The sequence below is a fragment of the Hydra vulgaris genome, chromosome 03 (assembly GCF_038396675.1).
Source record: "Hydra vulgaris chromosome 03, alternate assembly HydraT2T_AEP".
Classification (NCBI taxonomy): Eukaryota; Metazoa; Cnidaria; class Hydrozoa; order Anthoathecata; family Hydridae; genus Hydra; species Hydra vulgaris.
The window spans coordinates 69530001-69544716 of NC_088922.1; the positions used below are offsets into that span (position 1 = coordinate 69530001).

Consider the following 14716-nt stretch of genomic DNA (forward strand, 5'->3'; position numbering starts at 1 on the left):
AGAATTCGTATTATCTGATGTTTTAAATTAGTTTATATATATACATATATACTCTCGTACAAGATGTCAACATTTAAATCATATTAATATATATATATATATATATATATATATATATATATATATATATATATATATATATATATATATATATATATATATATATATATATATATATATATATATATATATATATATATATATATTGCTCTGTTCAGCTTTGTTACAACAAAAAGTTAATCTTCACTAAAGTAGAACTTTTTTTTTTTAAAAAAAAAAAAAAAAGCTTTAATATACCTTTAGTAACTTAATGTTAAGATTTGCTATTTCGTTGCCTCTGATTGGTGGAAGTGAAAAGCCTTTATCTAGAAAAGCTTAAACAAAAAAGAGACCGTTAAAATAAAAAAAGTAATTTATTATTGTATGACATTATTAATAATGTCATTTATTAATTTTCATTTTTGCTATTTATAATGTTAAACAAAACTGCTATTAAATAACTTACAGTTTGCATTTTTGATGATTGTAGCATCAACTAGTTTCTTTATTAAAAAAGAATCCAGTGGTATCTAAATGAAAATAAATAATTATAACTGCTTAATAATAATTATTTCATAATTTAACTGTAATTAATTAACCTTAAATATCTTTCACGGAATTTTTTAATCTCTCTCGCACCTTTTTTTTAACTTTCTCACTGTGTTTTTTAATCTCATTCCCAGAATTTTTATAATATTGCAACTTATTAAAACACAAAACTTAATTCAAGAAAGTTAAAATTGTCTAAATACATTTTGCTCTGTCTTCACTTTGGCTACAAAAGTCATCTATTTGGGTACAAAATCAATCACTTTGGCTTCAAAAGTCATTAGATACATCAATGATCAGTTGTTTTGTTGTATCTAACAACATACATCAGTTCAACCGTGCTTGGTTCATGGTCCTTAACAACCAAGTTAGACACTTCAACATCTGATAGCGTGATATCGATAATCAATAAAAAACGGTTAAGGAAAAAAGATCTGACGTATAATGCCGACTAAATAGTTTGAGGTGTATGTTATTCCATCGTTCAACCAATTTTACTAGTTTATTAAAAAAGTTGAAATCACAGCTTAACAATAGTACCAAAATTTTTTTGAGATTTTTGTTTTTAAAGATAATTTGATTCAAAAATTATATATATATATATATATATATATATATATATATATATATATATATATATATATATATATATTATATTACCCTATTAGTGTGCATAATTTTTTATAGTGAGAGTTGATCACACAAAAAAATATGCCTCCCACCAAAAAGTTAACTTTATAACGTTTTTAGTCAAAAAATTGATTATTAATTTATTTTTTTGTAAAACCTTTGTATTACCTTTGTATTACCATTAAATAAAACTTTTTCAAAAAAGTAGTCTCAGATATATTATGTCATTGATGGGTCGTGTCATAGAGATTACAATTCCAAATCATTACAGAGTTTTCCAATTATTACGTTCTTGTTTATCATTATTAATTTCATATTACTATTTTGATATTATTAAATGTTAATGCAAGGCTGTAAAAGAACGGACGAGATGGAAACGTTGATGTGATTCTTAAAAACTTCAAGTATTGAAAAACGTCATGCAAAAGAAGTCACAAATTTTGTAGTTTAAAAGTTGCATAACTTTTTAAGTAATAATAATATAAGAATAACTTATGGTATTTGTTTTATTTTTATATTGTATTTTTTTATATTTTTTTTTATATTGTAAAATTGTTGAACTTTTTTTGGTATAAGAAGGATAAGCCAAATCAATTTCCTTATTTATGAGAATGATTCTTTTTAACTTTAATTTTTCTTTAAGTAAAACACGATATCGTAAAAGAAAACTTTTTGTATTATATTAACAAAGATATTTGTCTTATATTGTTTAATGTATGATTGAGGGATTGTGTATTATTATATGTGTATTGTGTATAATATGTAAAATGCTACAACATTCTTTGTCAAGTTGATTGTAGTTTAAGTGGCTTTTTAAGACTGAGGCTAAAAAAGGCGGAGCACTTTTATACTTACGCTCAAATTTAAACTACGTAGTTCGCAATGATCTTATGATTTACTCATCTAAATATTTAGAGTCTATTTTTGTTGAAATCGAAAAACCTTGTGAATCAAACATAATAATTGGCTGCATTTATCGTCATCCCTCAATGAATCAACATGAGTTTACTTCTTCCCACTTAACTCCTCTACTTGAAAAGCTAAGTAACGAAAAAAAAAAGATCTTTTTAATGGGTGATTTTAATATGGATCTATTAAGTCACAATGAATCTAACCCTGTTTCTAGATATCTTGATTCTTTAACTTCTTACTCACTAAGCCCTTCTATAATTTTACCATCACGCATAACGGCTACATCTAAAACGCTGATTGACAACATATTCACAAACTTTCATTCAACAGATCAATACTTAGGTAACCTTACGATTTCAATTTCAGACCACATGGCACAATTTATTTGCATTCCTGGCATACCCAAACACCCCAAAAAAGTAAAAACTTACAGACGATGCTTCAAAAAATTTAATAAAAGTTTATTTATTGAAGAAATTTCTAATATCAATTGGGAACTCTCTATTAAAAAAGATGATGATGTTAATAAGTCTATGGTTTTTATTTTAAAAACATTTGATGAAATCTTAGACCGACATGCTCCTTACAAAATACTAACCAACCAACAAATTAAACTAAAATCAAAACCTTGGATAACGTATGGAATACTTAAATCTATCTCAGTTAAAAACAAACTTTATAAAAAGTTTATAAAATCAAAAAATATTTATAAGAAAAATGAATTATTTACAAAATTTAAATTTTATAGAAACAAAATTTCCAATTTATTAAAATTTAGCAAAAAAACATACTATATTACGTATTTTAATAATAATCTGAATAGTGTTAAAAACACCTGGAAGGGAATAAAAGAAATCATTAATATTAGACCTTCTACACACAATACATCTTTTAAACTTAAATTGAACGAAAATCTTATCACTGATCACACTGCCGTATCTAATATATTTAACAATTTTTTTAGCACTATACATAACAAACTACTTAGCAAAGCCATACCCCCAAAACGCGTATTTAGTGACTTTCTTAACATTCCAAATGCTAAATCGTTTTTTATTAATCCTGTTACTGAAAATGAAATATCTGGTCTCATTACAAACAAGCTCAAAACTGAAAAAAGTCTTGGTCCTAATAGCGTACCTACATTCCTCCTTAAACTAGTCCCACACATTATTTCAAAGCCTCTCTGTACTGTTATAAATAACTCATTTAAAAGTGGTATTTTCCCAGATATTTTTAAAGTTGCCAAAGTTATTCCAATATTTAAAAAAGGCTCTTTACTAGATTTCATAAATTATCGACCCATCTCCTTGCTTTCTAATATAGGTAAACTATTTGAGAAGGCAATGCATATTAGGCTTTATGCTTTTCTTGAAAAATTTAAATGTTTTTACACCCATCAGTATGGATTTCGTGCCAATCACTCCACAACTCATGCTCTCATTGAAATGACTGAACTGATTAGAAAAGCAATCGATGACAAATATTTTGCATGCGGTGTATTTGTCGATTTACAGAAAGCGTTCGATACAGTAGATCATTCAATTTTGTTAAAAAAATTAGAATATTATGGGATCAGAGGCGTACCCCTTAAATGGTTTATTTCGTACTTAAACAATAGAACACAATTTGTTGCTATTAATGACTCAAAATCTACCCTTGTAAAATGTTCTAATGGTGTTCCACAGGGTTCAGTATTGGGACCACTGCTTTTCCTTCTTTATATTAATGATCTTCATACGTCCATTAAGTTTGCTACTGTTTACCACTTTGCTGATGACACTAACCTTATGCTAATTAATAAATCCTTAAAAAAAATTAACAAACACATTAACCATGATCTTGCCAATCTAGTTCAGTGGCTTCGCTCCAACAAACTTTTTCTAAACTCTAACAAAACTGAACTTATTATCTTTAAATCAAATAAAACAAAAATCTATAAACATATGAACTTTAGATTAAGTGGCAAAAAAATTGAACCTGTTAACTCAATTAAATATCTTGGTATAAAAATTAATTCAAATCTTTCCTTTTTATCCCACTGTGAAGACTTAGCAATGAAACTAAGTAGATCTAATGGTATGTTGGCCAAAGTTCGCCATTATGTTAGTCTTGAAACACTTTTGAACATATACCATGCTATTTTCGGCTCACATCTTATATATGCATGCCAAATTTGGGGGCAGTCCCATCAACAAGCTCTTATTAGGTTATCCCACCTCCAAAACAAGGCTTTAAAAATTATTTATTTTCAGAATATTAAATTTAATTCTAATGTGCTCTATCTAACTTCTAAAGTATTAAAACTATGTGACTATATTCAATTTTCAAACTGCCAATTTGTCTGGAACCACCAACACAATAACCTACCTTTAACTTTCATCAATTTCTTTTCCAAAAGTGCCAACTCTCGTTATCACCTTCGTTCCAATAGTAATTTAAACCTGTCTGTCTCTAAACATTGCTCTCATAAATACGGACATAAATCTATAAAGTATCAAAGCATTAAAACTTGGAACAACCTTCCTTATGAACTAAAAGCTCTCAATTCATTCTCAACCTTTAAAACTAGATTATTCTACTTTTTATTAAAGAAATATAGTTAGTGTTTATAATTTCTATTATCAATTTTTGTTGTCTTTAGTATTTTTTTTTTTATTTTTTTTTTATTATTTTTTTTTTTTAATTTTTATTATATATTTTGTTGTCAATTACTATTGCTTATTGTTATTTCTATAAATATTTACATTACTATTATTAACTACTTTTAACTATTACTACTAATATTAATATTGTTATCATTATTATTATTATTAATATTGTTATCATTATTATTATTAACAAGATTAATTATATATAAATAAACTATTTTTTAAGGTATTTACTTGAGATTAGTATTTCAATACTATTTGTAAATAGCCGTGAAAATTTATTTTCAGAATATATATGATTGATTGATTGATTGATTGATTGATTTAATTGATAATTACTATTAATAGTTTCGAGGTTTATAAATTAATATAAATTGTAGGTACAGTTTGTAGAGACAAGTTTTCTTACGAAAATAAAAGTGATTGCTGAAATGTAGAACGAAAAACTGAATATACTTTTTCCAACTCTTAAGAAACTGCTTGTTTGGTTTATGACGCATTCAACAGTTTAAGCTAGGTGAAAATGAATTCAAGCAAGTGCTGCTAGTAGCGTTCTTTGTAAATGCTAAAGTACTAAGAGCTTTTCACAAAAAACTATACTCTTCCTTGATCCTTAAGGATCACACAAAACCTCAATTCAAACATGCACCGTTCTCAAATATGTTGTGGCAAGAGCCCTTCTGTTTTCCGGTCTATTTATTCCGATTTTTACCATTTTACCGTGCAATCTTCTTTGTTCAAAAATTAGCGTTCTACATTCCATAATCTTAATTCTATGTATAAGTTTTATAACTTTCGTTCTACGTTCTACGATCTTTGTTTAACGATTTTGTTCTACGTTCTACGTTGATTTGTTCTACCTTCTACGACCTCCGTTCTTTGATCTTCGTTCTACGAACCTTGTTCTAAGTTCAACGTACTGCGTCCTTCTTTCTTTGTTGAACACAAAGGGGGTTTCCTTTTCGATCCGTTTGTCTGTTTGACACGTTCGTCAGTTTTGCTTGTTTGCCAGTTTACCTTGTAGTTTTCTCTCAATTAATACAACGAGTTTCATCAAAAGTTTCTTAGTTTCTTTATATTTGTGGAATCATTTTACCGTAACAGATAGTGATTCCAAATACGCAACTTGCAATATCTGCAATTCGAAAATATCTCGTGGATCGCACAATCCAAAACTTAAATCACTTAGCGGACTTTCATCACATTTAAGAACTCGACACCTACAGCTTACTCTAAAAAATCTCCTAACTGAAAAAGCAATACTCACTACTTTCGACAGTCCTGAAAATATACCAACTTCAGATTAACTTGAGCCTATTACAATTAAAAAAAGAATAATACCCTTATTTGACATCAAATCAAAACTGCAGAGGATTGAAATGTTGCAATTTACAATGCCTGGCTGGGTTGGCAGTATCTCAAAAATTGATTCAAACTCCGAAGAAAGTTTGAAGTTTTATAGATCTACATATATTAGATATATTAGAAAACAACATTAAAAGCAAAGTTTGGTTTGGCAAAAGTAGCAAAGATATTACTTATTCCAGATTCAACTGTTCAAGACATTCTTTCAACTGCAAGAAACAGACCTTTGCCAGAAAACATGGAAAAAATTTTATTCTGCAGAGAAAATATTTTAATTATTAACTTTAATTATTGAAATGTCTTGACATATTATAGTTTTTATTAAATTATGTTACACGGTGATTGCTTAGATATATGTAAAATAGTTTTTTTTGCTTTAAGTTGGTGATGATAAAAGGTTCAGGTATTTTTAACATTCTTTCTCAAATTTCGGCCGAAATTTCGGTTTTGGTTGCGGCTACGGCTTCACTGAATCGAAACATCGGTACTTTCAGTTTCGGCTCAAATTTCGGTTTCGGTCGATCACTATCATAAATTATCAATTAACAATCCACAATAGTTAGCACCAGCATTAACGTTGTATTGATGGAAGAACATAGTTTTTTAAATAGTTTTTATTGATGAAAGAAAAAAGCATATAAATTTCTTGTGTTTATTGCCAGATAAATGTTTGGTCGGATCATGGGTCAGCTAAAATATTAAACTTTTGCTAATAATAAGCAGTCTATAGCACATTTTGTATTTATTTATTATTTATAATACAAACAATTTACAAATGTTTTTTAAATGTCTTTTAAACGTTTTTGACTTGAAAATAAAAAAAGTATAATCTTTTAATAAGTAATCTTTTTCTTCAACACGCTTCATTTACTTACTAGTAATTCCTTAGTAATTCATTTACTTTCTAGTAATTCCTTAGTAATTTATTTACTTTCTAGTTCTTAACTAAAATTATTATTAATTGCAGCCTTGTTCAAAAATAAAAATAGCAGTCTGAATTAATCTTTAAAACAAGGAAACAAGAAGTGTCAATTCAAATTAACTTTAAAAAAATTTGAAACCATATTATGTGTTTATGAAACAATTTTTATTTACTTTTATAATCGTTTCAAAGTTGCAATCGACGTATTTTGACATAATTTTTTGTCTGAATTATTTTCTGCTGATATAAAATATGTCAAACATATTTTCTATTAACATATTTTTACATAATTGTATGTCTTAAATATTTGTTGCTGTTTATTCTTGAAGAACAAATCAAACTAATTTATTAACATATTTTAATTTTAATTTTAATTGTTAACATATTTTAATTTTATTAATCAAATTATTTTGAAATGCGGAAATAAATTATTAGTTTGATTTTTATTTCAAAAACATAAAATGTCTAAATTGTTTTCTGTTAACATAACATATGTCAGACGTATGTTATGTTAGCAGAAAATACTTTAGACATGAAATTATGTCGATAGAAAATATGTGGGACATATTTTATGTCAGCAGAAAACAGTTCAGTTATAAAATTATGTCAAAATATGTCAATATAAAGTATGTGAGACATTTTATCTCAGCAGAAAATAATTCGTACATAAAATTAGATCAAAATACGTTGAAAGAAAATATTTTGTCGGCAGAAAATATGTCTTGGACATATTTAACAGATAATAACCCTTCAGGTAACGTCAGAGCGATTGCAATTCTTTTTACAATTTTTGGATGACGTAAAAGCAGAGTGCTTACAATTGTTTGTGGCATTTTATCGTTATTATCACGAACATGTTTTTTGAGATACTTGAAAATTATTTATAAATATATTTAGTTCAGGGGCAAATCAAACAAAAAAGAAGAACCCCCAAGTCCCCGCTTGTCCAGCCAATGTAAAATTATTAGGATTAACCCAGTAGACAAAATAAGGTCGTAACGACGTTGGCTCTTATGTATTTACGTCGAAAATACATTGGAGCTGACGTCAGTTTGACATTGGAAGTGAAATTGCTTTTATACGTCGAAAAAAAAAGACTAATAGCGACGTCGGGGCTCTAATGTAAATCCAACACATTTATTATTTCAAGAGAAAAATTTTTGGCAAACGAAACTCGAATCTTGAATTGCTCACACCTCGTCATTCTGAGCTACCACTATGCTACTCTGGCATGTTGACTTTTTTTTTTTTATATAGTTATGTTTGGTAAGAAGTCACTCTAATAAAAAATTTATTTTGATTTGTTCAAACGTCATTGTTATATTGTCACGCCATAATAGCGACGTTGTTTCGAAGTCAAAACATTGGCATCGGGTACACACTGGGAAATCAACATGCTATTATTTTGACCAATCATTCGCATTATTGACTGACAATAAAACTGGCACTAATGATTAGTTGAAAATACTTTTAATTATTCATATCTTGTAATGTTACTTACATAATATACAATATTAGTTACAGCTATCTGCAAATCTATTGGATAAAACAACTTTTATCTGTAATACCATTGAAAAGAGTAATAAGTGAGAAAATTTTACTTTTTAATGAGAAGGACATTTTAACATTAATTTCTAAGTACAAAATTTCAATAAACTAAATAATGTGTGTAATAATAAAAAATAAATAAATAATGTATTACCAATGCACTTCCAACATAGGAACGAACGACCACAGCATCGTAACTAAATAAAAATATTCTCTGAGATAAAAATTATAGGAAACGGGTCTCTCTTTTTTTAAAAAAAAAACCATACTCAAAGGCTGAAATTTTAGCTGTGATTTTATTGTTTGAGACAAATATTTCTGCAACCGCCTTAATGTCCTATAAAAAAATATTATAATTATTTATAAAAACCACGAAGTATAATTATTTTATAATGTAAATATTTTTTAATTTCATTATATGCACTAATTTAAAAAAATAAATAGCACTTACAAACTTGACTAAAAACGCATCTATGGTCAAATCGTTATCTCGCACTTTGAACATACCTTCTGCGTACAAATTTATTTTAAAATCATCTTTTTCTATTAAAACCTGAGGTGGTTTATACGATCTGATAAAGAGGGCCATCTTTTTGCCAGCATACTTTAACAGCTAACAATAAAATCAATATATATATATATATATATATATATATATATATATATATATATATATATATATTTATATATATATATATATATATATATATACATACATACATATATTTATAAGAGAGTGTGCGTGTGTGTGAGAAAGAGATAGAGAGAAAATATGCAAAATATGCTTAACTTACACCTGGAAAAAACAAAGAAAATGTTGATGTCTGCAGAAAATTTTGAAGATCTTTAGGAGTCTAAAAAAATTTAATCAAAAACATTATGCTTTTAACTACTATTTCCATTTATTCGCAAAAAACCGAGAAAAAGCTCGTAAAAATTAAAAAAAAAAAAGTATTCTAAAGTAAATGTAAAAAAATATAAGGTTTAAAATCCGTGTAATAAAAAGAGATTCTACTACATTATATGTATTTATGTGCAACAAGTGTAAGAACTGACATGTGTGTTGAGAGAAAATAACACCAAAAAAAATTGCCAATAAACTTTTAAGAAATTGAATTGACTAGTATTTATTTTGGCCTAATTATTTAATTTCATTTGATATTATTTTCTATAAAACGTTAAAAAAGTTAAAATATGTCAGATAAAAGTCATGTAATTTGAGTTGGTTAAGTGAACTTGATGTTGAAGGTAAACTATGAGCTTGACTCAGCTTTTTGTTTAAAAGTGATCTACCAATTTTTCAAACAGTTTTATATTTGTAGGAAACTCTAATGTAATGACAAATTGAGAATTACGAAAATCAATGTGTTATGAAAACAAATTTGTTAGATACTAGAAATTAGTTTAGCTCAGTTTAATTTACAGTTTAAAAATGTGTATAATGTACAAAATTACAAAACTTTTAATATATTTTTTTAATCTTATATTATTTTACATTTTTAAATTTAAAAATTAGCAAAAAGAAGGTTTAAATAAGCTTTTTCACCGAGCGCCAATAGAAACGCTTCTAAACATTAAGGACCAGCGCCAGAGTATTTGGCACCCTAAGCAAACCTGTAGCACTGCACCCCTCTCCCACCATATACTGCTTTTCAAAAAGAAATGCTAAAGTTATGTTATTACATTAATTATTTACATTTAAAAGAATATATACGTGTATAACCATATATAAGTGTATATTCATATCCAACTCGTCTTAAAATAATTTTCAGTTCACTACATAGAACAACTGCATTGATACCTTTGGAGTGTCCATGTTGCAAAGCATTCTAAAGATTTAAACAATGTTCCATGACTTCCTTGCTACTTACATTCCCTAATTCGCTGTGAACATCGTAGAGATATTCAAACAACGAAGTTATTGTTTGCATAAGAGTAAAACTTTCTTCAAACGATTGTATTTCTGTATTAAGAATAGCAAAGTAAAAGTTTATTTTGAATTTTTATTTTGGATCTTGATTAGGTTCATCATCCCATTCATATGTAAACTGTTTATTCGATAGGGTTTGAAAAGTGCTGGTATCTCTAAACTGACCAAAGTTTAAACTGCACCAACAAGTATTTTTTTTTCTATTTCATTTCTGCGATTTACGAGATGCATACCTAACTTTCTTGCCTGCAGCTGCTTACTAGTCATGTTGATCTCAACCAATACGTCATTACGGAGATCTAAAATTTTTAGTTGAATTATCAAATACGACCAAAGTAGCCAGATCACCATAATTAAGATATAAACCAGAGAATTTATTTATTTCACACCCTTCAGATTCTTGATATGTAACGTGTAATACGTGTAATTCAAACTCTTCTGATAGTGTCATCTCATCGGCTTTCCTGTTTGCTTTAACTTGATTGTTTAACTCATCAGCACAATTTTTATTTCTTTGCGGTGTAAATAGATAATTTAACAAAGAGCCAGCCTGTTTTGTTACGTATTCTTCATTTGCAGTCCGTCGTTTACAATATTGCGCACTAGACATATTTTTATCTTTTCCATCGAGGATTGAAATAACAAAGTAAACTGCTTAAAATCATAAAAATAATCACTTCGTGAATCTTTAAGATCTTTAAGATTAAATATTATTTTACCCTAACACTAACCCTAACCCTCAACCCTAACCCTAACTTTGTTTATAAAAGTGTTAATGTTAAATTTTAAAACTTTTTTTTCCATAAATATAAAAATTATACTTTAATATAAAACACAATATAAATCGATCAAATTTATTATTATTTTACTTCGTAATTGCTATCTTAGAATATTTAGTTAAAATCAATTTCTTACTATTACACACTAAAAATTAAAGGTAGAAATTTCTAGTTAAGGAAGGATATGAGATATACCCTTAGTAAAGTATAATTTTCTACCTTATAAGGTAGAAAATTATACCTTTAAGTTAGAAAATTCTATGAAAAATAATTGTTTTTAATATAATTTTCTACCTTAAAAGGTAGAAAATTATACCTTACTAAGGGTATATCACATATCCTACCCTAAGGTAGAAATTTCTACCTTTTTTTTTTAGTGTGAACTGAATTAACACGCCAGTAAAATCAATTTTCACAATAAAGTTCGTTAAACTTATTTTCACAACCAATAAAATTGGTTGAACTTATGAAGAAGTATGAGTAATGGAAACTTTGCATTTTATGAATGACTACAAAACTTCATTCTGCATTGAAAATAAAAAAATAAAAAATTATTAAAGTTGATACTATTGTTTTTAAATCTCCAAGAATTAATTCAAAAGAGATTTGAAAAAAATTTGACAATGTTTTTAGTAAATTTTATATGTACCAAGCTTCTAGAAAATTTACCCTCTAGGATGCGGCTAAGTACGCTTAGTTGTTTAACTGGCCCTGTAAGCATCTGTATTATATGAGAAACAACATTTAAAATATGAAAGTTGTACAATGTTAATAAAAATAAAAGTAAAAAAAAAAAAAAAAAAAGTAAAAAATTTAAATATATTAAAGTTTTATAAATAATGTAAAATGTAAACATAATATTGTAGTACCTTTTGCAGTTAGAATAGATTAGATTAAAATTTATTAATGTTCTAAAGAACACGCAGTTCCATAAAATATGAAGGACTCTGACAACGTGCTCTACAATCACATAATACATATGCGAGATAATTTACAAAATATATATATATTACAAATTTTTTTTTTCACGATATTTTCGAATGTTTGACGCGCGGACGATATTTGAAATATGATTATTGTAATTTAAGTAAGAATCCATGGTCACACCAAAATCTTTTGGGTTTGTTGACCAGGGTTATAATTTTGCCGGATTTTTTATTGTTGTTATTCACCTCCCCAAAACTCAGAGGGCCACTACAGACTTAATTATATTCAAAAAATATGAAGGGGAGGGAGGGGGAATGGGTAATAGTAAAAATCTAAATATAACTAGTTATAAAATATGCAACAAATTTTGCATAAGGTTAAACTGATCCTATATTGGTGAGACTCCTTATCCGTGGTAAGTTTTACCAAAAAAAAGAAAAAATTTGATATAAAATTCTTTACTTTAATTGTGTGTTAGGCTAGGAGAAGCTTATAAAACTTGAATGGTAGTCCTCCACGTAGTCTTGATTGTGATTAGCTCTGAGTATTTTTATTTCACAAAAAAAAATATTCATTTTTGATCTGTAAAACAGATTAATGCAAATGAGGACATTCGATTGTGAAAATTTCCTTTAACTTTTCTTTAAAGTAATGTTTAAATAAAAAAAAGCATTTTGGAAACCCGCCTAAATGTGAGCTACCGCCTTAGTCACAAATGGAAATATAGAGGTTATATAGACATCAAGTAATAGAGTTTGTCTTCTTCAAAAAATATTTTTAGTTATTTAAAATCCCGTTGCCCAGTTGAAAATAAAGAAATATAGAAAATGAGCAACTAGAAAGAATCTCCAAGGTAGTATAACAGACTAGATGCAGAGAGAACGAAGCCGAAAATTTTATTAAATTGTAGTACAGTCTTAGCAGTATAACTATTCTAGCGGCAAGTCAAAATAAAAAATTGATAAAGGAAAATTTTGAAATGTTTTCAATTTTTGAAAGCTATAATTTTCAACAGCAACGGTAATAGCAACGGTCACGGTTGGAAAACTAGTTACCAACCTTTTTTTCTGCAGATTAGTAAGCAGAAAACCTTTCTTTCATTTTATTCATAGACATTTCATGTCTATGCTAATAAAAATGTGTTTAATTTTAAATTCGTCACTGCCATTTAAAACCACTTCTCTCTCTTTTTTCTTTTCAACTCCTATTAAAAAAATTGCGCTTCTAATTTCTTCTTTCTTTTTAATTTCTATTTTAATCCTTGTGTTGCTTAGGAATAATTCTAAAGAAAATTTTTTTAATTTAAATTATGCTCATAATGTAAGTTATGTAAAGTGTTTAAGCCTTTTTATCAATTAAGTAAAATGTTACGTTAAAATGTTAAAAGTAAAAGTATACATATGACGAAAAAGTCTTTTTAGTTGGCTTAAAAAATTGTGAAGTTCAACTATTTATGGTTGGGGTTACGATTGATAAGGATTTGAAGTTTGATGATCATATTAAAAGTTTGTGCGGAAAAAAAAATGCTTTGATTTTTCACGAATAAGGAACTTTTTATTATTTAAAAGAGCTTTCTATAATTATAATTACGTCTCAGGAGACGTAATTATAATTATAGAAAATAAATCAGAAAATAAACTAAGCATCCACCTTCGAAACTTGAGGTTTTTAATAAACGAAGTTTTTAAATCTATTAATGCTTTAAACCCAGAACTTATGTCACATCTTTTTATCAAAAAATCCCTTCCGTTCTGTCGACTTCGCTGCAGTTAACTCCTACTCATAGTCTCTAACCATGAGTACATAAATAATAATTCATACAGAACAACCTTGTTATGGAACTCTCTAGACAATGAAATTATGTAAATAAATAGTATAAAAATGTTCATAAAAAAAGTATTTTAAAATGAAAAATATTGTTTATGTAGTCAAAATAATTTTTTTAATTTTATCTTTAACTTTTATATTTTTGTTTTTATTTCTACGTCGAGAATAGCTAATTTGCTATACTTATTGCCACTTATTTTATTCATTTTATTAATTTCCAAAATTTCAACCTATACTTTAGGGAAAGAAAAACCGGTTCCCGGTTTCCGGAAATCGTAAAATTTTAGGAAATCGAAAACCGAATATGTTATTTTCAAAACCGGTTTTTGGATGTATATCTTTTGTACAAAGTTTACTTGGTTATTTGGCAGTTTTAAAACACTTTTCTAGATGTGCAGTTGCTCGAGAAAATAAATAAAGACATTCAATTTGCTTCCACTTGAACTTTAACAGTAATTTACTGCAATTTGTGATGTAAAAAAGTGAAACAAATTTTCACAAAAACAAAAATGTTGTTTTCTGAAGTCCACAAGGATAACACACCAGTTTGGAAGCACTTTTTGCACTCAAAAGAACCTGAATTAGCCAAGTTTAAGCTCTGCGACCAAGAAATTAAGTACAAAGGAGGAATCACAAG

The 14716-nt window shown here is 27.3% G+C and overlaps 1 protein-coding gene across 1 annotated transcript in view; it reads right to left on the reverse strand.

Annotated features, from left to right (window-relative positions):
* LOC136078372 (bactericidal permeability-increasing protein-like) overlaps window positions 1–14716 on the reverse strand; it is a 36502-nt gene that overhangs the window by 2623 nt on the left and 19163 nt on the right. Inside the window, exons 8-13 of the mRNA XM_065794105.1 lie at window positions 9411–9470; window positions 9068–9229; window positions 8886–8953; window positions 8771–8813; window positions 506–569; window positions 298–374 (exon numbers count right to left, since the gene is read on the reverse strand). Of these exons, the coding sequence (XP_065650177.1) occupies window positions 298–374; window positions 506–569; window positions 8771–8813; window positions 8886–8953; window positions 9068–9229; window positions 9411–9470 (474 nt within the window). The remainder of the gene's footprint in view (window positions 1–297; window positions 375–505; window positions 570–8770; window positions 8814–8885; window positions 8954–9067; window positions 9230–9410; window positions 9471–14716) is intronic.